General features: G+C 36.4%; 1 protein-coding gene across 6 annotated transcripts in view; it reads left to right on the plus strand.

Annotated features, from left to right (window-relative positions):
- The window catches only part of TBC1D23 (TBC1 domain family member 23), a 63,645-nt gene that overhangs the window by 15,605 nt on the left and 23,073 nt on the right, over nt 1-24,967 (plus strand). For 2 of the 6 annotated variants that reach the window (XM_082840430.1, XM_082840431.1), the window contains exons 2-10: nt 7,182-7,294; nt 10,121-10,232; nt 11,781-11,886; nt 12,931-13,135; nt 18,136-18,259; nt 21,757-21,881; nt 21,973-22,019; nt 22,841-22,944; nt 24,300-24,422. In XM_082840430.1, coding sequence (XP_082696556.1) covers nt 7,185-7,294; nt 10,121-10,232; nt 11,781-11,886; nt 12,931-13,135; nt 18,136-18,259; nt 21,757-21,881; nt 21,973-22,019; nt 22,841-22,944; nt 24,300-24,422 — 1,056 coding nt within the window. In that variant the 5' untranslated portion in view covers nt 7,182-7,184. Of the gene's footprint in view, nt 1-7,181; nt 7,295-10,120; nt 10,233-11,780; nt 11,887-12,930; nt 13,136-18,135; nt 18,274-20,568; nt 21,266-21,756; nt 21,882-21,972; nt 22,020-22,840; nt 22,945-24,299; nt 24,423-24,967 lie in introns of those variants that run through there. The other 4 variants (XM_082840433.1, XM_082840432.1, XM_082840434.1 and 1 more) reach the window with 3 other exon arrangements.

Below are 24,967 nucleotides of genomic sequence, written 5' to 3' on the forward strand. Positions count from 1 at the left end.
GGCGCAGCCATAATAGATAAATAAATAAATATTTTTAAAAATACGCTTATTAAAAATATACATATATTCAATATAACAGTTTTTATGTGTATATATGTTTCTGTACACACACAGATACACTTACACACATACATATATATGAAGAACTGAAAAGTTATTTACGGAATGTTAATCTTATGATAATAGAATTGTGGTTGTTTCTGGTTTTTTTTTTTTTTTTACTTTTAATTGGAGTACGGTTGATTTACAATGTTTGTTTGTTTCAGGTGTACAGCAAAGTGAATCAGTTACGCATATGGATATATCCACTCATTTTTAGATTATTTTCCCATATAGGTCATTACAGAGTATTGAGTGGAGTTCCCTGTGCTTTACAGTAGGTCCTTTTTAGTTATCTATTTTATATATAGTAGTGTGTATATGTTAATCCCAACCTCCCAATTTATCCCTCCCCCCCTGACTTGTGGTTGGTTTTTAAATTTTTTTATACATTGACCAAATTCTCTAAAATGACTTTTTAAAAATGGGATAATATCATTAAAATAAAGTAATATAAAGATAGTGTATTGACTTTTGTTTGACTGTTTTACCGAAAAAGGCCACAATAGAAAATATAAGTGCCATATAGACCAGTTAGCTGTTCAGAATTAGAAAAAGCCATTTTAGAGCCACATACTTCCCTCCAAGCCTTACTCCTTCACTCATAAATACTGGTCACAAGGAGTGCAGTTCCTTCTGAAAATGACTGAACAAAAATCTCACCAAGATAGTAAAAAAAGCAGAAAATTTATCCTCAGAAGCATTTTCACATTTTAAAGAGAGGCAGTATTTTAATGCATTTATTTACTTGTTTAACTTAAACTTAGAAATAAATTATTTGGGGCTTCCCTGGTGGTACAGTGGTTGAGAGTCCGCCTGCCGATGCAGGGGACACGGGTTCGTGACCCGGTCCGGGAAGATCCCACATGCCGCGGGAGCGGCTGGGCCCATGAGCCATGGCCGCTGAGCCTGCGCTCCTCAACGGGAGAGGCCACAACAGTGAGAGGCCCGCATACTGCAAATAAATAAATAAATAATTTGACTATGTGATCCCTAAATTATTTTGAAATTCCATGTAAAGAAATCCCATAGTAACATGCTATCCCAAGTTCTTTATTAATAATAACACCATTAACTTTATAATGATGAAATATATTTGTAAGAATCTTAAGGTCCCTTACATGTTTTTAGTTATCTTTTTTTGTAATATAATTTAAATACAAGAAAATGCACCAATTTTAAGGGTACAGTTTGATGAGTTTTACCCAGCGTGTACAATCATGTAGCCAGCACTGCACTCCCATCACCCCAAAAAGTTCCCTGTACTGCTTCGTAGTCAGTCCCTTTTCCTACCCCCGGCCCTGGAAACCACTAATCTGTTTCTATCCCTATAGTTCAGCCTTTTGTAAAATTTCAGTTAAATGGAACCATTCAGTATATACTAGTCTTTTGTTCTAGCTTTTTTCACTAAAAACATAATGCTTTTGAGATTCATCCATGTTGTTACATATAGTTTTTGCCTTTGAAATTCAGAGTAGTATTCCATTTTATACTACAATTTGTTTTTCCAATGATGAGTGTGATGGGCATATGTATTTTTCCATTTGGAGGCTGTTATAAACAAAGTTGCTATGAATGTTCATATATAAGTCCTTGTGTGAATATATGCTTTTGTTTTTCTTAGGTAAATATCTAGAAGTTGAATGGCTGGGTTGAATGGAAAAAATTATGTTTAACTTTATAAGAAACTGCTGAACTGGATACCAAGTTCAGTTCCATTTTTCATGCCCACCAACTGTGTATGAGAGTTGCAGTTTCGCCCTACAATAAATAACATTTGGTGCTGTTAGTCTTTCAGTTTTTCTGGTGGGAATATAGTGCTATCTCATTATGGGTTTGATTTTTATTTTACTTTCCTAATGACTAATGATGTTGAGCTGCTTTTCGTGTACTTATTTGCCGTTCATATGTCTTCTTTTGTGAAGTGTCTGTTCAAATTACTTGCCCATTTTTTGTTAATCAGGCTTTTGTCTTACTATTAATGTTACTCAAAGTGGGAGTGTGGCTGCTCCCTGCTCTGAAGCCAATAAAGAGGCATGGTGGAAAGGAAGGTTTGTTTTATTTGGGGGGCCAGCAGAAGGGGGTTGGGGGTGGACTCCTGCCCATAGGCCAACTCCCACCCACTGACAGTCAGTGGGCAAGAGCTTTTATAGGTGAAAAGAGGGGACTACATGCAGAAACAGCATAGTCATCTCTGACAGTCACCTTGAAATTGGACATGTGGTGGTCTGATCAGCATTATCTTGTTTGTTTTAAGTACAATTAATCTTCAGTTCCAGGGTCGGTTTGTTCCCGTTTCTTTGAGGCCAGTTCTCAGAATTGTGGCAGCTTATGTCATGGCTGCAGTCTGGTTGTCAAGTAGTTAACTTCTTCCACCTGGTGGGGGTTTTAGTATCTATAAGACAGCTCACAGGATATGGCTCAGAATACTATCTGTAGCCCTTAAAGAGGAACTAAAGGTCCTTGACTATGCTTAGTGACTAAATTATTATTATTTAGTTTGTTGGACTGTTTTCCTTTGTTTCTGCATTTTCTCACTTCTCTGATTAAACTTATTCTTTGGCTGAAGTTTTTCCACACACAAAAGCCTGGCTGAGGACATGGGGGCAAGGACCATAAGGTCCTGCTCCGTTTCATTAAGTTGTAAGCATTTGGTGTATTTTTTGGACACAGTCCTTTATCAGAAATTTTACATTTTTTTTCTCTCAATCTGTGGCATGTCCTTTCCTTGTTTTTCTTTTCAAGAGAAGTTTCTAATTTTAATGAAATCTAATTCATCAGTTTTTCCTTTTATGGATCATCCTTTTGGTACATATCTAAGAACTCCTTTGTAACCAAGGTTACAAAGATTTTCTCCTATGTTTTTCTTTCTAAAAATTTTATAGTGTTGTTCTTGCTTTCAGATCTAAGACCTGCACCGTGCCTGCCTCTTGTCTGTGCTGATTTGAGATCCTTTCTCACTCTTCCCGTTTGGTTCTTTACTTCCTTTTCTGCCTGTTTCTGGCTTTGCACACCTTCTGATCAGAATATATCCTGTTGCCTTTTCTGGGGACTCTGAGTTCCAGTCCTGTCCCATTTCTTCCTGGAGGTCAAAATACGTTGGAAATCCCCTTTGATTTTGTTACGATAAGAAAAAGTCAATTTTTATTTTTCAATTTTTTTTAAATGAATTATTTGTTTTCTAATGCTGGTCCTGCCTTTTAAAAAAAATTTTATTATTTTTTAAAGTTTTTGGCTGTATTGGGTCTTCGTTGCTGCACACGGGCTTTCTCTAGTTGCAGTGTGCAGGCTTCTCATTGCAGTGGCTTCTCTCGTTGTGGAGCACAGGCTCTAAGCACGCGGGCTCAGTAGTTGTGACACGCGGGCTCCAGAGCACAGGCTCAGCAGTTGTGGCGCACGGGCTTAGTTTCTCCACGGCATGTAGGATCTTCCTGGACCAGGGATTGAACCTGTGTACCCTGCATTGGCAGGCGGATTCTTAACCACCGCACCACCAGGGAAGTCCCAAAAAGTCAGTTTTAATTTAAAAGTCAGCTATTGGATTCTCTTTGGTTTTCTATATAAATGATTTTACTTAGAAATAATAATTATATATTTCATTTCATTTAATCTACTTATATTTGTTTGTCTTACTGCATTGGTCGGGTATCTGGTAATAACGTTGGTAAGTAGAAGCAACACAGGCATTCTTGTCTTGTTCCCAATCTTAACAGGAATGAGTTTCAAGTTTTGTTTTTTCCATTAAAAATGACATCTGCAATAGGTTTTTAGGAGAAAGCCTTTAAAAAGCTTTAAAAATTCCGTATTTCAAGTTTTCTAAGAGTTGATTCCATCTGGAGAAGAAAAAACTTTATTAAATGCTTTTTCTTTATCATTGATCACCCAATCTCTCATTCTTTGCCATTAATGTGGTAAATTACAGTGAAAGATTTTTTTTAAACACTGAAACTTCCTTTCACTTTTATGATTAATTCAACTTAGTCACAATGTACTATTTTTTAATACGTTGCTAGATTTGAATTCTTTGTGTTTTTCAGTGTCCTAAGTCAAGTTGGCCAATATTTTTTACCTGTTTTTTGTTTTCAAAATTAAACTTAATGGCTTGGCCTTTTTCTTTGTTCTGTAAGAAGTTTTATGAACAAGGATTTTCTGTTCCTTGAGAATTAAATAGAACTTGCTTGTCAAAAAAAAAAAGTCAGCTATTGTTCAGTAATAATAACAACAGTAATAGTATTCGTGGCTTCTATTTATTGAAGAATTATTATGTGCCAAGTATTGCACTGAATGCTTTGTGTTCAGAAATTTGTTTAAGTGTTAACTGATCTAATATAGGCACTGCTTCTATATATGTTACTTGCTTAATATTACATGGCTATTGAGTTGGGCCAATATTGGATCTCAGATCTGACTCTAAAGCCTGGATTCATGAACTTTTTTTAAAGATTTATTTATTTTATTTCTGGCTGCATCGGGTCTTAGTTGCGCTGCACGGGCTTTTTGTTGTGGTGCTTCTCTGTAGTTGTGGTGTGCAGGTTTTCTCTCTCTAGTCGTGGCGCGCAGGCTCCAGGGTGCGTGGGCTCTGTAGTTGTGGTGCGTGGGCTTAGTTGCCCTGCATCATATGAGATCTTAGTTCCCTGACCAGGGATTGAACCCGCGTCCCCTGTGTTGCAAGGCGGATTCTTTACCACTGGACCACCAGGGAAGTCCCATGAACTGTTCTGGTATACTGAATATAGTTGAATTTTTAAAATTATGGTAGAATAGATACATAAAACTTATCATTTTAACCTTTTAAGTATACAGTTCAGTAGTGTTAACTATATTCCCATTGTTGTGCAGCTAATCTCCAGAACTCTTCTCTTGTAAAACTGAAACTCTATACCCATTAAACACAAACTCCTCATTCCCCCACTGCCTCCAGTCCCCAGCAACCTCCATTCTGCTTTCTCTCTATGAATTTGAGTATTCTAGGTGCTCATATAAGTGGAATTGTACATCATTTGTCTTTTTGTGACTGGCTTATTTCATTTTGCATAATGTCCTCAAGATTCATCCATGTTGTAGCACGTGTCAGAATATCCTTTTCTATGGCTGTATGATATTCCATTGTGTGTGTGTGTGTGTGTGTATATATGTATACATGCATACATACATACATGTATATGTATACACACACACCCTATTTTGTTTATCTGTTTATCCATCAAAGGGTATTTAAGTTGCATCCACCTTTGGCTATTATGAATAATGCTGTTATGAACATGAGTGTACAGATATCTGTTTAAGTTTCTGCTTTCACTTCTCTTGGGTATATATCCAGAAGTGGAATTGCTGGAGCATATGGTAGTTCTATTTTTAAAATTTTTTGAGGAATAGCCATACCATTTTCCAAAGTGGCTACACCATTTTACATTCCCACCAACAGTGCATGGAGTTGCAGTTTCTCCACATCCTCACCAACATTTATTTTGTTTTTTCATTCTTTTTTAAAATAATAGCCATCCTAATGGGTGTGAAGTTTTAATAGACTTGATTTTTAAATTCTTCCAGACTTTCTTGGGAAGAATGAATAATTAATAAGTATTATGTATGCATCATACACTTAACCAATTGAATTATTGATATTAATGTTCAAAATTATGAGACAGTCATGGATTTCCCTGGTGGTGCACTGGTTAAGAATCCGCCTGCCAATGCTAATGCAGGGGACACAGGTTCGATCCCTGGTCCTGGAAGATCCCACATGCCGCGGAGCAACTAAGCCTGTGTGCCACAGGTATTGAAGGCCGTGTGCTCTAGGGCCCATGCTCGGCAACAAAAGAAGCCACCGCAATGAGAAGCCTGTGCACCGCAACAAAGAGTAGCCCCCGCTCACCACAACTAGAGAAAGCCCACACACAGCAACGAAAACCCAACGCAGCCAAAAATAAATTTAAAAAAATAAAATTAAAAACAAAAAAGAGACAGTCATAATAGCCACAAAGTTGAAACAAATCAGATGTCCATTAAGTGATGAATAGATAAAATATAGTACATTCAATGAAATATTTTTTGGCAATAAATAGCATATGCTGATACATGCTACAACATTGAAAACGTTATGCTAAGTGAGAGAAACCAGACATAAAGACCATGTATGTATGGTTTTATATATAAAATATCCAGAATAGATAAATGTATAGAGACAGAGAGTAAATCAGTGGTTGCTAGGCTCTGAGAGGTGGGTATAGGGGAATTCAGAATGGCTGATAATGAATATGGATTTTAAGTGCAGAAAGATATGTAAAAAAATTTTAGGCAATGGACTGTCTTGTTTTCATCTCCTATTTGGAGTGTGTACAATTAAACTTTGCAAACATTTTGAAATTATAGGGAAGAGAAGTGTTTAGAACATGATTAGGAAGAAAACAGAATTTAGAAAAAAGTGTAATATATAGTTTTTCCCAGTGGCAGATTTTCTGTAACTTTTTAAGTTTTAGGAACACAACGTATAGTATAATCTAGTTGCTTTTAAAAATTAAAACTTTAAATATGATTCAATGTACAGCTTATTTGGAAAATAATTACAATACTTCAAATTGAATATATTAATCCTAGAAGCATTTAGAAATGAATGCTTAATTTGGTAGTGTTTGAAAATTCATGTCCCCTCACCCCCTTAACTTGCGTTGTGCAAATGCTTCAGTGTGCTAGAAGTTACACACCATTTGGTTGAGGAAGAAAAATCTAATTCAGTTGCTAACTTAAATATAATCATTAAAATCATATAAATTTAGTCCCATTGTTTGCCTTGCTGTGATTAGCAGATCGGGTTACAGTGCTTAGATTAGGTGATTTTGCCTCAGAACATCAGGTATGGAGAAATTCCATTAGGATTTATTTAAGTTTTGAAAATATGTCATTGATAGATCATTGACAGAAACCTATACTATTTTTTTAAAATTAATTAATTTATTTGTTTTTATTTTTGGCTGTGTTGTGTCTTCGTTGCTGTGCATGGGCTTTCTCTAGTTGACGCAGTCGGGAGCTACTCCTCGTTGTGGTGGGCGGGCTTCTCATTGTCGTGGCTTCTCTTGTTGCAGAGCATGAGCTCCAGAGCACAGGCTCAGCAGCTGCCGTGCACGGGCCTGCCCAGCTGCTCTTCGGCATGTGGGATTTTCCCAGGCCAGGGATCGAACCCGTGTCCCCTGCATTGGTAGGTGGATTCTTAACCACTGCGCCACCAGGGAAGTGCTATACTGTTATACAAACAAATGTTACAGTTTCAAGGTACAGGTATAGGAAGAGATGCCTTTCTGCTTCTTTCTAACCCTAAAACTTTGGATTTGTTTTGCCTTAAATCTTTGAGCAAAGAAGACAATTACTTACTTTTCATATTTACTAGGATAAATGGACAAGGCCTGTACTTTTCTATTTTTAAGACCTGTCTGAATATCCAGTACATTTCTATCAACTTTATCTTGTAAGGATATTAAGAAGCCACCATAATCAGAGAAGACTTAAAAAATCTCAACCCACCCAGTCATACTCCACCAGACGTACATTTTTCTTTTGGATATTAGGTATTGCTTGTTCAAAAGTAAAAAGAAATTTGCTTTCCGGGAAGGAAAGTTCTGTCTGAGAGCTAAATGCCATAGAGTTCCTATCTCTTGTTAGGAAATTGACTCTTTTATGAATTAACTTCACTGTTTTCAGCTCTTTTACTAATTTTACATGCACATTTGTAATGTTCAAGGTCTGATAACTAAACCTTTGAACACCTTGTTCAGAAGGTAACATTACTTCTAATTGTTTAGTTTGTGAGAAGTACCTTTGACTACTTAAGGTGGAGCATTTTCTGGTCTCTTGCTCATGGTTGTGTTCCTGAAAACCACATTTGTGGTTCCCTGGGGGCAGCATCAAATAATCCAATAGCAGCTGTATCAACAGAGATGTGCTTGTATATTATTATCATTATTATCAAGTACACTGAGGATTGGACATTTTGCCCCAAAGTACTGACTTTGTTGTCTGGAATAGTAAGGGATTTGGCAAAGTTCAAAAAGAAACCAAAGATTTTACACTGAAAAATGCAGAAATTCTAGGGACTTCCATGGTGGTCCAGTGGCTAAGACTCCGTGCTTCCAATGCAGGGGGCCCGGGTTCAGTCCCTGGTCAGGGAACTAGAATCCACATGCCACAACTAAAGATCCCGCCTGTCGCAACTGAAGACTCTGCATGTGGCAAGTGAAAGATCCCGCATGCTGCAACGAAGATCCCACGTGCCGCAACTAAGATCTGACGCAGCCAAATAAATAAATAAATATTTTAAAAAAAGAAAAATGGAAAAATTCTAGTTCTTCATTAATTTGGTAAAAAGAATTTTATCTCATTAAATGGGGTTTTCAGTTCATTTACACATTTAATCATTTAAAAGTATGGTATTTATTAAGAAAGATTCCATTACATTTTCTTTGTGTAATGATTACAAACAATCCTTCGAATTCTAACAGGCTGTCGTGTACATTTTGGCCAAATAGAATAGATAAACCCCAGTCTTTATCAACTATAGACCTGAATTAACTGTCTCAACAGTAGACATGACGTTTCTTTCACTTCCTGGTCCAACACTTTGGTAACCATATAGCAAAAGAACGAAATGTTTCTTGTGTGGTTACTAGTTAGATTCTTAAACATATGAGTTTGTAGTAGCTTGGTTAAGAAATCTTTCAAATTTGATCACGGCTTTTCTGTTGAATTTGAACCCAAGTGATTACATTTTCGTTTAATTCCTTTCCCTTAAGGGGGCAACACTTTGGGAAATTTATACAGTTAAACTAATATTCTTGGAATCCTATGAGTAGAGGAAGGGATTTACATTATCTTATTGAGAGAATGTAATGGGAGTAATTTATTTTCCTCAAAAACCACAAAAATGACAAAATCCTGGTTTTCTGATCCTAGTGGGGTGCTCTGCCTTTTAGCCTGCTCCAAAGAATTTTAGGAATTGGCTAAGTTAGGGATTTTTATTTGTACAGATTTCTTATGTATTGTATGCTAAAATTGTAAACAATGACTGGAACCTTAGCCTTTGAGAATTCTGAGGGAATTAGCTATTTTAAGTAGTTATTTCCTGGCTAAAAAACAATTCATACCTTTGTGAAAGTTTTTTTTTTAAGTATTATTTTAACCATATACAAATGAAAATAAAATTTATTTCATACTTACTTTTCTCCTTAAACATAGTAGACTAAACATAACTGCTTGATGATTTACTTGATAATTTATTTGATGATGTGGTATTATTTTGCTTTAATATATAATAAATACAGTGATGACGTTAGAGTTTTTTTCGTTCCTCTAACAGTTATTGAATATTCACTGTAAGACAGGTATTGTTCTAGGCATGAGATCTGTATAGTTTTGTAGTAGTATTCCCATACCTTGAATTCTTGGCCCAATTTTATGGTTTCTCCTTCTTGCCACCATCTGGCATAATGTTAAGAGCATGAATTCTGGTACCAGACTGTTAAAATTGGAATCCTAGTTCTACTTCTTACTAGTTGTGTGACTATAAGCTATACAACCGCCCTTTGCCTCAGTTTTTATGTCTGTAAGCTAGGGCCAGTGATATAATCTGTTTCATAGGGTTATTGCAAGAATTTAAAGGCATGTGAAATGTTTGAACTGTGCTTGGCACAAAGTTAGTGCTATAGAAAGTTATTAGTCATTATCCCTACTATGAATATTACTATTACTATGACTTCTCAATGCTGTTTGCCCTGTCTCCTGTTTTTAAATTTCTTTAATCTTAGCAAACAGATAACTAAGCTTGCTAGAACTAAGTGTAAAATAAGAATAAATTGACTGTATGAAACCTGAGATTTCCTTTCAAGAAAACAAAATGTAGTGTATGCCTTGGCATTATGTCTAAGAACCTTTCTTTCTTAGACATAACCTTTAATAGGTCATACTTATAAATGAGTACTGAGGAAGGAAAAACAAATAAAATTTATCTTAATAAATGGGACTTGTCTTTCAGGGAAAAAGATCTTGAAGAAGCTTTGGAAGCAGGAGGTTGTGATCTTGAAACTTTGAGAAATATAATTCAAGGGAGACCACTGCCTGCTGATCTGAGGGCTAAAGTTTGGAAGGTAACTAGAAACTGAAACAAATAAAATGTAATGACTTAAGAATAATATTTTAGAATTTTTATTTTCAGTTGTCTTAGTTGCAGAAGTACATGCCACACTTAGAAAATTCATCAAACAGAGCAGCTTGCTAAAATGTGTGTTTCTGTAGTGTTTGGTATATTTAATAATTCAGGTTTTGAAAGGCAGTGCTTTCTTTTGTAGCCATTAGAAATGATGTTTATGAAGATTGTTCACTGAAATGGGAAAATGCAACCAATGAGTAAAATAGGATATATAATTGCAGATATGGAATGATCTCAGCTATGTTTTAAAAAAAAAAGGTAGGGAGAAGAAACAGGTCTCTGGGTGTTAGAATTACAGGAGATTGTCCTTTGCTTTATTTTCCGCTTCAGCTGTTCTCTAGTACATGTGTATTATCATTTTTAAATTTTAAATTAAGATTTTTTTATGATGAAAAAAGAAGTAGTTCCCTTTGTTAAAACGTGTAAGCAAAGGATAAGATAAAAAACCATCTGTTGGGCTTCCCTGGTGGCGCAGTGGTTGAGAGTCCGCCTGCCGATGCAGGGGACACGGGTTCATGCCCCGGTCCTGGAAGATCCCACATGCCGCGGAGCAGCTGGGCCCGTGAGCCATGGCCGTTGAGCCTGTGCGTCCGGAGCCTGTGCTCCGCAACGGGAGAGGCCACAATGGTGAGAGGCCTGCGTACCGCAAAAAAAAAAAAAACCATCTGTTATCTACCACTTATAGGTAGAACACATAATAATGCCTTGGTGACACATCTTATTTTTTCCACTCTGCACATATATATGTAACAGAAATGGAATTACAACTGTATATAGCATTCTGAATGTTTTGTTATAGAAATATAAAACACATACAAAAGTAGAGAGACTTGTTAGTGAACCCCCATTTACCCATCACTTAGCTTTAACTGTTACCAACATTTGGCCAGTCTTGTTTGATTAGTATTCTATCCTTTCCTCCCCACCCCGCCCACTGGACCATTTTAAAGCAGATCCTTGGTAGCACACTAAAATATTTTAGTATGAAAGTCTAAAAGATAAAGACTTTTAAAATAACCATAACACTATTAAATTGAAAAGAATGGTAATTCCTTAATGTGTCCTCACATGGCTGAAGGGACAAGGGAGCTAACTGGGGTTTCTTTTATAAGGGGGCTAATCCCATTCATGAGTGTTCCACTCTCATGTCCTAATCACCTCTCAAAGGCCCTGCCTGTATTTACCAAAACATTGGGGATTAGGTTTCAACATAAATGAATTTGGGTGAGGGGACACAAACATTCAGTCTATAGCATTAATGATGTTTGCTTGAAATAAATTTACATATATAATTATGTAAATATTTTGTGTAATTCATTTTATTCACTGGATTAACATGAAATAGTAAAATTTGCTATAGATACATTACTTTGTAATCTTTGAAGTGTGCATTATTCCTAAATTCAGGCCTCCATTATTATAGCATATTTTCCAAGAATGAGAAATAACATATGAAGCTGTTTGCTTTTTTTAATCTTTCTTCCAGATTGCTCTAAATGTTGCAGGAAAAGGAGATAGTTTGGCATCCTGGGATGGTATTTTAGACCTGCCAGAACAGAACACTATTCACAAAGATTGTCTGGAGTTTATTGGTAAGTTTAATAATTGTCTTCAAACAGTGAAAAAATTTCAAATAATGTTTGGATGGAGGAGTTGCTCTTTAGTAGAATTAACTTGTTATAATTTGGGATATGTTGAATTTGTAAAGGGCTAATAAATAGCTTTAGAACTTCTTTTTTGAAATTCTTACGAAATAATGTCTAATATTTTAAGAGAGTCTGATTTTTAGTGTTTCTTTCGCATTATGTTTGATTAAACATTAACATACTTATGTTTAATTCTTTAAGTACCTTTACAGTTTTGTGGCAGTTTTAAATTGTTTTTTGGATAATTGAAGATCTGTATGATTGTATACAGTCCTCAGATTTAAGGGGGCTGTGTTCCAAAAGTTTATCTGTAAGTCGTAAGTCATGATCTGTTATAGAAAAAGTATTGTAAATCATGGGTGAATAGGTTTCCAATCACCCCACAAGGTCTTTTGAAGATTAAATTAATTTGGTTTGTATTTTTCTTTTTTAATTCATCTATAGTCCATTGGTCTTTTTGTTTCTTTCTCTGTCACATTTTAGTTAAATTATTGGCTAAATAAGCTTTTATGTGCTAACCTCAACAGAAGCACTATTGCTGATGTGGGCAAAGGAAAGGGAATTTGGTGGTGGAGAATGAATCACTTTCCCTCCCCTTGACAAAGCTATAGTGGCAGCTGCCCATTATGGGGCAGATGATAATCTGTTATTTGGAAAACACTTTTTTGCTTTCCAGGAATGTGGGTTATGCCTACCTTTCCTGCTTCAGATTGTCCATTCTTGTATATATCTATATGTTATATAGATACATATAAGATACATATATATCTATATAACATATATATATAGGTCAAGTATTATTAACTTAGTAAATACTGAATACCTAGTGAATATGAATAAGGAAAAATATGCTTTTATGTAGTTCTATTTTGCCCTTGACATACTCTAAATAGAGTAAGGTAGTATTGTATGTTTGTAACCCAGTATTTTGTCCAATAACTGAGCATCTAACAGGCCCTTGGTAACTTTATTTTGACACTTATTTTCTAGACCAGCTTTCAGTGCCCGAAGAGAAGGCAGCAGAATTACTTTTGGATATTGAATCTGTAATTACCTTTTATTGTAAATCACGTAACATTAAATATAGCACGTCCCTTAGCTGGATACATCTACTCAAACCGTTGGTGCATCTTCAACTGCCACGCAGCGATTTATACAACTGCTTTTATGCTATCATGAATAAGTACATTCCCAGGTAAAATATTATTTAGTTATTACACTTTTAAAAATGAATAAAGGTCTAGTTTGTTTTGAACTAAAGTTGTTAGATTTATTTTGATGGTAAAGTAAATGGTTCAAATAATTTTTAAGGTTGTTTGAATCATAATTGTTACTTGGCTTTATTTTTGTGGTTATAAACATTTTTTAAAGGATTCTTTAGTTAAGAATTTATGCAATGGAATATTACTCAGCCATGAAAAGGAAAGAAATTGGGTCATTTGTAGAGACGTGGATGGACCTAGAGTCTGTCATACAGAGTGAAGTAGGTCAGAAAGAGAAAAACAAATATCGTATATTAATGCATATATGTGGAATCTAGAAAAATGGTACAGATGAACCTATTTGCAGGGCAGGAATAGAGACGCAGATGTAGAGAACCGGGGGGTAAGGGGGAGTGGGATGAATTGGGAGATTTAGATTGACATATATACACTAACATGTGTAAAATAGGTAGCTAGTGGGAACCTGCTATATAGTACAGGGAGCTAAGCTCAGTGCTTTTAGATTGACGTGTATACATTAACGTGTAAAATAGATAGCTAATGGGAACCTGCTGTATAGCACAGGGAGCTCAGCTTGGTGCTCTGTGATGACCTAGGTGGGTGGGATGGGGGTGGGGTGGGAGGGAGGTCCAAGAGGGAGGGGGTATATGTATACATATAGCTGATTCACTTCGTCATACAGCAGAAGCTAACACAACATTGTAAAGCAATTATACTCCAATTTAAAAAAAAGTAATTTATGCTTCTAGGGTTTATATATGCAGTATAACTCTTCATAGTTTTTTGATTTCTTTACTTATAAAACAGTAACATAGTGTCTAAGTAAAAAGTAAAATTTTTGGAGTGCTGCTACTTTTTTTTTTTTTTTTTTTTGGTGGTACGCGGCCTCTCACTGTTGTGGCTTCTCCTGTTGCGGAGCACAGGCTCTGGACGTGCAGGCCCAGCGGTCATGGCTCACGGGCCCAGCCGCTCTGCGGCATGTGGGATCTTCCCGGACTGGGGCACAAACCCGTGTCCCCTGCATCGGCAGGCGGACTCTCAACCACTGCGCCACCAGGGAAGCCCTGGAGTGCTGCTACTTTAAATGAGGTGCTGGGGTTACAGCTTGGAATGTAGTCCTAGAAATACAGGCGTTGAACAAGTAATTAGAAGTGCGCTGAGTGTCAGGAAGGTGAAATATAGAGTGCTATGGGAATGTATAATGGGGGTGACCTAACTTGCCCTGGAGGTCAGGGAGGTCACCTCTGGGAACGTGACACTTAAGTTGAGTCTAGACAGATGTGTAGGTCGTTGTGGGGGGCAGGGGAAGGGGGGTGGGTAGTAGCAGGTGTTGCACTTACGAGGCCAGAAAGAATTCTTGTAGTTCTCAGTGCTGTGGATCAGGTAGTCAGGATTTTAGAGCCAAAAGGGACTTTTGACATAATCTAGACCAGTGGTTTGGCTGCACAGTGAACCTTTGATGCACATTGGAATCATTGGGGGGAGTTCTTAAAAATTCTGATGCCCATTTACATACCTGACTAATTAAATCCCATCTCTGAGGAGGACATTGGTGCACTGATGTTTGTTTAGGTTTAGAGCTTCTCGCTTGATTGCAGTGTGCAGCTGTTCTGGAGCTTGATAATTAAATGACTACCATTTTTTTCTGCTTTACTGTGCGGTAACACACTATATTAGGTGTAGGTCCTTTGTGTATTTTCTCATTTAAACAGTGACCACTGTAAGGTATGTATCTCTGATTTACAGCTGCAGAAACTGAGGCAAAGAAGGACATTAACTGACTTATTCAGGATTACACTTCTGCTTTATGACTGAGTCAGGATTTGAACCTAAGTTTGATTGGACACCTGTGCTTTAACTAATAAGGTTCTCCACCCTCGTTGCTTATTAGAATCAACTGAAGAACTTTTTTTTTTCTTTTATAGCTTAAAGTATCATTCACATATTACAAAATTCATCCTTTTAGTAGGTACAATTCAGTGGTTTTTAGTATGCTCACAGAGTTGTGCAACCATAGCCACAATCACTTTTAGAATGTTTCTGTCACCCCCAAAAGAAACCCCAATACTCATTAGCAGTCAACTCTCCGTTTTCCCCTAATACTGTCAGCCCTAGGCAACCACTTATCTTTCTCTATGGATTTGCCTATTCTGGAGAATTTATATAAATGGAATCGTATAATATGTGGTCTTTTATGACTACCTTCTTTCACTTAGTATAGTGTTTTAAGGATTCATCCATATTATGGCATATATCAGTACTTATTTCTTTTTATTGCCAAGTAATATCTCATTGTATGCACAATATAAAATACCACATTTTATTTACTCATGCAACAGTTGCTGGACATTTGGATTGTTTTCACTTTTTAGCTATTATGAATAGTGCATTTGTGAACATTTGTGTACAAGTTTTCATGTGGACATGTATTTCATTTCTTTTGGGTATGTACCTAGGAGTGGAAATGTTGAATCATATGGTAAATCCGTGTTTAACCTTTTGAGGAATTGCCAGATTTTTCTACAACAACATTTTATATTCCCACCAGCAGTGAATGAAGATCCCAGTTTCCTTGCATCCTTGTTAACATTTTTTTTTTAAATTATAGCCAGACTGAGTGTGAAGTGGTGTCTCATTATGGTTTTGATTTGCATTTCCCTGACAGCTAATGATTTTCTGCTTTTTTTCATGTGCTAAGTGACAATTTGTATATCTTCTTTGGAGAAATGTCTGTTCAGCCAAAGAACTTTTAAAACATACTGGTTCTTGAAGTTTCAACTATAAATAGACTATGTAGAGCCATGTAGGGGTTTTTTTGTTTTTGTTTTAACTCCCAGGTGACTCTAGTGTACTCCAGAGTGGAGAACCTCTGTGCTACCTGGAAGCGATAGTGCTTCATGTTAGGAAAACAGACCCAGAGATGCCAGAATACAGGGCTAAGGTCATGGTAAAGCTGAGACTGGAATTCATATTTGGGAGTCTTCTGTTATACTAAGTCTCTCAACTGCTTATATTCTACCACCTCTCAGTGTAACAGAGCTAGTAATAGCAAGGGACATGATATTCCAGCTTTCTCTCGACAGAATGTTGGCGGTGGTAGTTACTAATAGAGGGATTGGGGTTTACATTGAGCTGTGTAACATACCGTCTTGTCAGGTTCTCCAGTTACTGTTTCCATGAGTTCCACATGTAACACAATACTCCAGGGTCAGTGTTAATACCCCTGCATAGGGCCCAGCCCCACAAAATGCTGCTAGAACAACTCCACTATAATGTATCTTCTTATTACAGATTCAGATATAACATAGGTAGAATTCTATCAAGCACAGTGCTTTGCAGTGGAGAGTAACTTTGTAATACACAGCTATTAAATGAATAGATGCTGTTGCAATGGCTGACTCTCTGAGATGTTCCACTTTTTCTGAGGCAAACTAGGCAATTGTCCTTACAACGTATGTCCCTACTCTGCTTACAACCTGTGTTTATGTGTTTTGTTTTAGCAGTCTATTGCCTTGCATACGTAGAGTGGGGAAAGTATTCAGATTAAGGAGGAGGTAATCTTGCCAATATGAATCCACTTCTGTCTTTGGGCATCTGAATTACCAATTTAGGGCTTTTTCTACAAAACTTCCCTGTTATCTGCAGTATTAGAAAATGGTAGATAGAGGGTCATACCAAATCCTGGCATTGACCTTAGAGCTTAGTTTTGTAGAAATTATTTTTCATTATTCCCGTTGGAATAGCACTTTGAAACATTCCTTATCAATGCTTTTATTAAAACTGACATTCATTTCATTAACTTTTTTGCATGAAGCCTTTTACCTTGTTTCAGTGTTTTTTTTTCTTTGGCCATGCCCTGCAGCATGCAGGATCCTAGTTCCCCAACCAGGGATCAAACCCCTGCCCCTTGCAGTGGAAGCGTGGAGTTCCAACCACTAGACTGCCAGGGAAGTCCTTCAGCTTTTTTATAGTTTGCTTTTTTTAGACTGTACATCTACCAAAGTACCACTTGTTGAAATATTAAATTACATATGTGGAAGGGTAGTATGCATAATGGTTTAATGCCCAGTTTCTGTGTACAAGTCTTAGTTCCATCACTTCTTAGCTACATGACCTTGGGTGGGCTGCTTGACCGCAGCTAAGCCTCATTTTTCTCATCTGTAAAGTGAAGATGATAATAGTGTCTTTCATAGTTGCCTGTAAAGATAAAATGAGGTAACTTTGTAAAGTGTCTATTATAGTGTCTGGCACATGGTATTTCCTCAATAAATACTGACTTTTATTATGATGGCCTGTGCTTTGAGCTGTTTAAATTTTTTTAAATTTTTAATGATTTATGAGACATAGGGGAACAAGGTAAGACGTAGTACAGTTACTCAATAAGGTCAGTGTTTGGCACCTCCCAGGATTCACTCTGAGCACCTGATACCCAGGCCACTTCAACAGCTTCTAAGGCTCTGGGTCCACTATTTTGGAATGTTCATCTGTGGCCATTTCAGACTTGTACCTTTGCTGAAGGATTCCTAATTGAGTACATTAACTGTGGAGCTAACCTGAAGCCTTTCTAGGAGTTTCTTCTTATTTGGCAGGGAAGAAGGGAGCTGGACTTCCTCAGGACTCTCCAGATATCCTTTTGGGATCCAAAACTTATCAAAACAACCTAAGTGGTCCCACTGTTTTCATTGGTCCTTGTAGTCCTTTCTCCTGAGTGCTGCCTGGGTTCACCTGGAAAGACTCTGCCTAGAGTTGGCTGTAGACCTGATGTTTCTACAGACTTCTTTCAGGTCAGGTATATCAGGTGTTAGCAAGAGAGGTCTGCCCGGTTGTATCAGGCAGGCTTGCTGTTGTCAGTGCTGTGGTGTTCAGATGTTCTGTGGTAGGGAGGGGAGGTGGGTATTGCAGGAGGATCGGTTACTGACATGATCATTTCTGACCTATTAATGCAAGAAACTTTGCTGCTTTTGTTTTTTAGGGATTGTTCTCTGAAGGGGAGACCATTTCATCTTTTCCGATTACTCATCCAGTACCATGAGCCAGAGCTTTGTTCTTTTCTTGATACAAAGAAAATTACTCCAGACTCCTATGCACTCAACTGGGTAATAAAGTGAAAGTAGGAACACTTAATGAAAAATAGCTTTCTATAAAACTATAGTTAGGTGTTTTTTTTCCCCCCAAGGAAGAGAAAGAAAAGCACTAAATTATAGACTATTACTATTTAAACCAAAGGAGTAAAATTATTGGCACTTCAAAAATGATTTTTTTTTGCTCTTCACTTACATTAGTTTAAATTATTTAATATGAAGTTTAGCCTTTTGTTGTTTTACAAATATATGTAAATATATGTGATATATTTACTTATGTATAATATATATATGTAATATATATAAATATATGATCTGTATCAGTTCACTTTAAAACTGTGATTAAATTGTTGATAGTATGTATAAGAATTGATATCCAATGACAAGGAAAATAACAAGATTATCAAATGATTAATATAAAAGAATATAAAGTACATCTCAGGGACTTTCCTTGTGGCGCAGTGGTTAAGAATCCGCCTGCCAATGCAGGGAACACGGGTTTGAGCCCTGGGCTGGGAAGATCCCACGTGCCGCAGAGCAACTAAGCCCGTGTGCCACAACTACTGAGCCTGCGCTCTACAGCCTGCGAGGCACAACTACTGATCCCACGCACCACAACTACTGAAGCCCACGTGCCCTAGAGCCTGTGCTCCGTGACAAAAGAATCCACTGCAATCAGAAGGTTGCGCACTGCAACAAAGAGTAGCCCCCGCTTGCTGCAACTAGGAAAAGTCCGCACGCAGCAATGAAGACCCAACGCAGCCAAAAAATAAATTAATAAATTAAAAAAATTTTAATAAAAGTACATCTCAGTACTCTGTCATTCTATATTTGTATTTTTATTTTTTTAAATTTTATTTATTTTTGGCTGCGTTGGGTCTTCACTGCTGCGCATGGGCTTTCTCTAGTTGCGGTGAGCGGGGGCTACTCTTTGTTGTGGTGTGCGGGCTTCTCATTGTGCTGACTTCTCTTATTGTAGAGCACTGGCTCTAGGCGCACGGGCTTCAGTAGTTGCGGTGCGTGGGCTCAGTAGTTGTGGCGCACGGGCTTAGTTGTTTTGCAGCATGTGGGATCTTCCTGGACCGTAGCTCAAACCCGTGTCCCCTGCATTGGCAGGTGGATTCTTAACCACTGTGCCACCAGGCAAGCCCTATATTTGTATTTTTAAATGGGAAGTTCTGTTATTTCTAGGTCAGTGGTTCTCAAACCTTTTGGTCTCAGGACCTCTTACACTCAACATTTATTGAGGAGCCACAATTTATGTGGATTATGTTGGTTAGAAATTAAGAAATTTTAACCATTTATTAATTCATTTAGAAGTAGCGATAAATCCAATGCATGTTAACATAAATAGCCTATTTTTAAATGAAAATTAACTATTTTCCAAAAAGAAAATCAGAATAGTGACATTTTTTAATATTTTTGCAAATCTCAATATTTGGTTAGGGCACAGGCAGGTACGTTCTCATATCTTCTTCTCTATTGAATCTGTGATGATACCATATTTCATGTAGCCTTTGGAAAATTCTGTTGTTCATTTGTGAGAGAATGAATATGAAAAAGGCAAAATCTAAGTATTATTATGAAAATAGCTTTGACATCACAAATACCCTGTAAATACTCTTGGGGACTTCCAGGGCTCCTCAGACCATACTTTGAGAACTGCTCTTCTAGGGTAACTTGAAGATCTTTCTAAAACAGTGATTGGGTTCTAGAAGAATATACATATATTCAAAATTTTTAATGTATTCCTTGATCATGTCTTACCTAGCTTTTCTTCAGGAAGGATTCCATTTCTGCCACTTATTAACCATGTGATTTAATACACTTAGCCTCTGAGCTTCTATTTCTTCATCTGTAAAATGGAACTAATAATAGTACCTATCTCAGAACATGATGAGATGAGTAATGAGGAAATGGTGACTAGAGAATCGCAACTGGTTTCAGCTCTGGCATACTAAATCTCACACTGCAGCAACCTATTCTTTCATTCCTTCTCGGCTGCAGTCTTCTCACTTTGAGTAAAAATAATAAAATTGTAGTTTCTCTGAGATTCATATGTTGCTATTAAATCTACTTATTTGTGTTGAAGTAAGAAACTTTCTTTTAAGCATTCTGGTATGTTAATAGGGATCTCTCTTGTCACATTATGCCTGGTAAATGCCATTTCTGTGACCAGAACTCTGAAGTAGTACTCAGTGCTGCTAGCAGATTGTAACTGAGTACTGAAACTACCAGTTTCACTTTGTCAATGCCCCAAGTAGTTCATTCTTGCTACTAGTATCATGTCTATGGGATGGAGTCTTTTTTTTTTTTTTTTAAATCATGAGATGAAACAAAATGAATTCCTAAACTTTGAGAACTCATAACTGTGAATGATGCAATGGTAGCTTTAGTTTAGCTAACTGAATTTAATGAAGACCATATCTTGCTATTCTGTTTGTTTTTGCATCTTCTGTATTTGTAATAGTAATTTTTAAACAGTTACAGAAAGCATTCGAAGCATTATGTACTTTAAAAGCTTTGAGGTCAGCTGTAATAGCAGTTACATCAGCTGTGGAGTGTCAGGCTTTTTCTAGCCCAAACATCACCATTTACTAGCTCTGTGATGTTAGGAAGGTTATTTAATAGACGTCTGTTTTCTTACCTATAATATGGGGAGGAAAATGTCTATTTTGAAGGACTGTTGTGAGAATATTTAGAATAAGAGATATATAATAAAAGATATGTGGCAGTAATTTAGTACCTGGCACAAAATATTCACTAAATGTATTTGTTCTCATTAGCTCCCTTTAGCCATTAAGACTGTTTGAAATTTAACTTCTAGATGGAATTGTTTCTGTATCTAATAAAAATGGAATAATCTAAAAATATCACTGAATTTATGCAATTTAAAACACAGTTGGGCTCTAGAGGAACTTACACATTAACAATTCTTTTATTTGAAGTAGAAAACCATAGAGCTCCTGAAACATTTTGAGGGACGTGAATGTTGTCTCATCTGTTTCAAATGATGTACAAGTAAGATTGGGGAACAATTTGCCTTTAAATTGTCCTTACAGTTTCATTTGGTGCTCTTAACTCAAATTACCATGCTTGATCCTCACAATTACCTTGCAAGTTAAGTACTTATAACAGTTACCCTCACAGAGCTCGTGGGGTTATTATGCTGTGGCAGATATGTGCTAGTTACTGTATATATGTGCTAGTTACTGTATATACTCTAGGTTAGAGGATGGGTAGTAGTATTCCTTTTTTTTTTTTTAAAACAGAAGTAGAAATGGAAGCTCTAGAGGTTAAGTGACATACCCTAAGTTATACAGCTAGTAAGTGGCTTCATTGTGCCTTGAATCCACATGTTCTGCCTTTGGATTACATAGAGTAAAGTTAAGGTACAAGTTAAATATCAGGTACAGACAGTTTGATATAGTGTTACGCATTTGCCTGAATACTTTTAAAAGAACAAGTCGTTGCCAGTGGTTTATATCTCTCATTTCATTTCCTGATTACAGCTTGGAAGTCTTTTTTCCTGTTACTGTTCCATTGAAGTCACTCAGGCAATATGGGATGGATATCTACAACAAGCAGATCCATTTTTTATTTATTTCTTAATGTTAATAATCCTTGTTAATGCAAAGTAAGTATTAAGTTGACTAGATTTTTTCCTCTCTGTTCTCAGGGTGCTCTGTTGATATTTAACTCAAATTCATTTGATTCTCTTTTTACAGAGAAGTCATTTTAGCACAGGAGTCTAACAGCAAAGAAGAAGTTATCCGTAAGTATTATTTAATGTGGAGAAAACATTTCAAGTCAGTTTTCTGAAACTCGGTTTCCTCATGTATAAATTTAGAATACTCTAGAAGAGCACTGAGGTTCCATTCAACTCTTACACACTCTCCACGTACAGACCTTAAAGACTGTTGCCCCTGATTTGCCACCCTTATTCATTCCTTCTATGTATTTTTCACTCTTTCAATTCTTTTCCATATACTCTTTCTTTGGTTTCATTGTTCAGATAAACTGCCCTCCTCTCACTCTCCCCTTCCTTCTTCCTTAATTTGCCTTTGAATACTCAGCTCTTACAAGTGTATCCGTTGTTGAAGTCTTGGTTCTTCGTTTGGGTCCTCCCCCACTCTAGCTCGCACACAGGTTTAGTTACTTGCTCTTTATAGTGCCTGGCACTTTGTACTGTGTGTGTTACGGTGTTTGTCTCACTACGTTATAATGATTTATCGTCACATTTCTCAAACCAGACAAAGTTCCTTAAGTCAGGAACCATTTCTTGGTCATTTTTTATTTCCAGGGACCCTGACATTTATTATGTGTTCATTGAATAAATCACACTATTCCAATCGAGGCTAATGAATTTGATTTGATTGCCAGATACCATCATTCACTAAGAGCAGAACTGTATTAACAGTTTCAGTTCCTTTGGGGAAAATCCACTTCTCAAGCAGTTTTCAGTGCATCACTGTTGAGATTCCATTTATATAGTTCAAATGTTGAAGATAAACCAACTTTGATATGTAAATAATGTTCATTACTGTATTTTTCACAAAAAACCTTTTTAATATTATATTTGTAATCATATTTCAGAGTTCTTGGAAAATACTCCATCCAGTTTGAATCTAGAAGATATAGAAGACCTTTTCTCTCTGGCTCAGTATTATTGCAGTAAAACACCAGCTTCATTTAGGAAGGTATCAGACAAGAAATCACCTACTTCAGTATTTCACATTTTGTGCATTGTTTTATGTTTATGTTGTATCCACTTCAGTTAAAATACTCTAGGTTGTCCTTCTTTTCTTTTTATGTGTTACAGTTTTGTGTGATTTTTTTCACTGTAAATACTCTCCCTAACGGAGGAACAGACATTAAAAAAGATACTATACAAATATTCTAGGAACCATTTCACCTCTACTCTGATTATTATTTCTGATCATGAGACTATTGACTATAAGGTACTTCTTAAATTAATGCTTCCTTGATGTTAAAAAATATAAATATTACAAAAATCTGATGGAGGATATATAATTATGCCTTCTTTATCTGGAGTTTAGCTTTGCACAACTTTAATGCTGCTGAGCTGTCTTTTAAACAGAAAAGGGTCACTTAGCTCCATAGAGACCTAGAACCTTTCTCAGATCAGACAAGTGCTTTCAAGAGAAAGGACACCAGATTAGAAGCCCAAGTGCTATGAGCTCCTAGAAAGTAAAACTCTAAGAAGCAAAAGCTAGTAACGGGGAGGCACAGGAGTACCATTTATAAACAATTTGTGACCTCAGGTGCTCATGAGAGCATTATTGTTTTTTTGTTTTTTTTTTAAGGCATTCTAGCATCATAATTGCTAGTTGGAAGTTATCGTGTCACTGAAACATTAAGATGAGATTAAATTATGTTCAATATAGTGTGTTCAGGAGGCAGACAAGGGAAACCTTGTAAGAACATTTCCCTCAAAACTAATTAATTACAAAAGAAATTTATTTCTAGGGACTAGTTTCAGCTATTTTAATAATTGCCTTATGTAGAACACCTCATTTCCCAACAGTGTTGACTAAGTTAGGTGGTGGGGTAGTGGTTATGATACTGGATGAAAAAGAAGTCTTATCCTTTTCTTTCCAGTCTTTTAAGAGAATAGCTTTTATTCTTCAGACATAAATAATCTGCACTAGCAGTTGCTAATTAGAGCAGGTTTTAGCAGCATATTACACAATTTATGCCATGTTTTTGTTTTCATTTTATTAAAATATAAAAAATTGTGAGTAACCATTTAAAAATTTACTATTTAAATATAGGTGATAATATAGAAAATAGCTGTGTAGAATGTGTTATTTTTTCTTAGTCTTTCATTTTGTGTGAAATCTAATGGGGACTTTGTATGCAGACTTTTTGTAGCTTTTAGCCTGTAAGATATGAGAGGATATGTTAAATCACATGACTCAAAGATGTTATGTAATTATTTTACCTTTTGTCTTGGTCTGTTGAGAATAGTTTTAGGAAGAAAGTTTGATTTTATTTTTTCTGCATAATGTTTCAAAAATTCCTCTTCACACAGGATAATCACCATCTCTTTGGTAGTACTTTGTTGGGAATTAAGGATGATGATGCAGATTTGAGTCAGGCACTTTGTCTGGCCATCTCCGTGTCAGAGATCCTTCAAGCAAATCAGCTTCAAGGGGTAAGTAAAAAAAAACCCGCACTGTTTATCAGAAGACTATCCCCTTTAAATGCAAGGAATCAACATTTCCTCCCTGTTTGTTGATTCTCACAAAATTAATTTACTATAACAATGTAGTTGTTTTGCTTTTTTTGAATGATTAATGTGTTAAATCTTCTGTCCATATGCTCATTTTTAAACTGCCAGCTTGCGTGTTATTTTACTTGTCAACAACTAATTAATTTTGACACCAATTTTTGTAAATTGCCAAATCTTTTTTCATATTTTAGCAAAGCAACTGAATGTTATATAAAGTACTTAAAAGGGTGGATTTAACAGTTAAATTCTGGGTACTTATACAGCTAATTGAATTACATGGTTTAATGCCAAAAGGCATGTTACAAAGGAGAATTGAGGATATACCATGGTTTTCTGTCTGTTGCTGTCTTCATGAAAATCTTTTTGCTAACAGTGCAACAGTTAACCGTGTGTGTTTGGAAGGTGGGATGTATTTCGAAGATGGAGAGAAGAGGAACGGACATGGAAAGACAGGCCTTTTACAGTAG

Source organism: Leucopleurus acutus, assembly GCF_964270905.1.
Source record: "Leucopleurus acutus genome assembly, chromosome: 5".
NCBI lineage: Eukaryota > Metazoa > Chordata > Mammalia > Artiodactyla > Delphinidae > Leucopleurus > Leucopleurus acutus.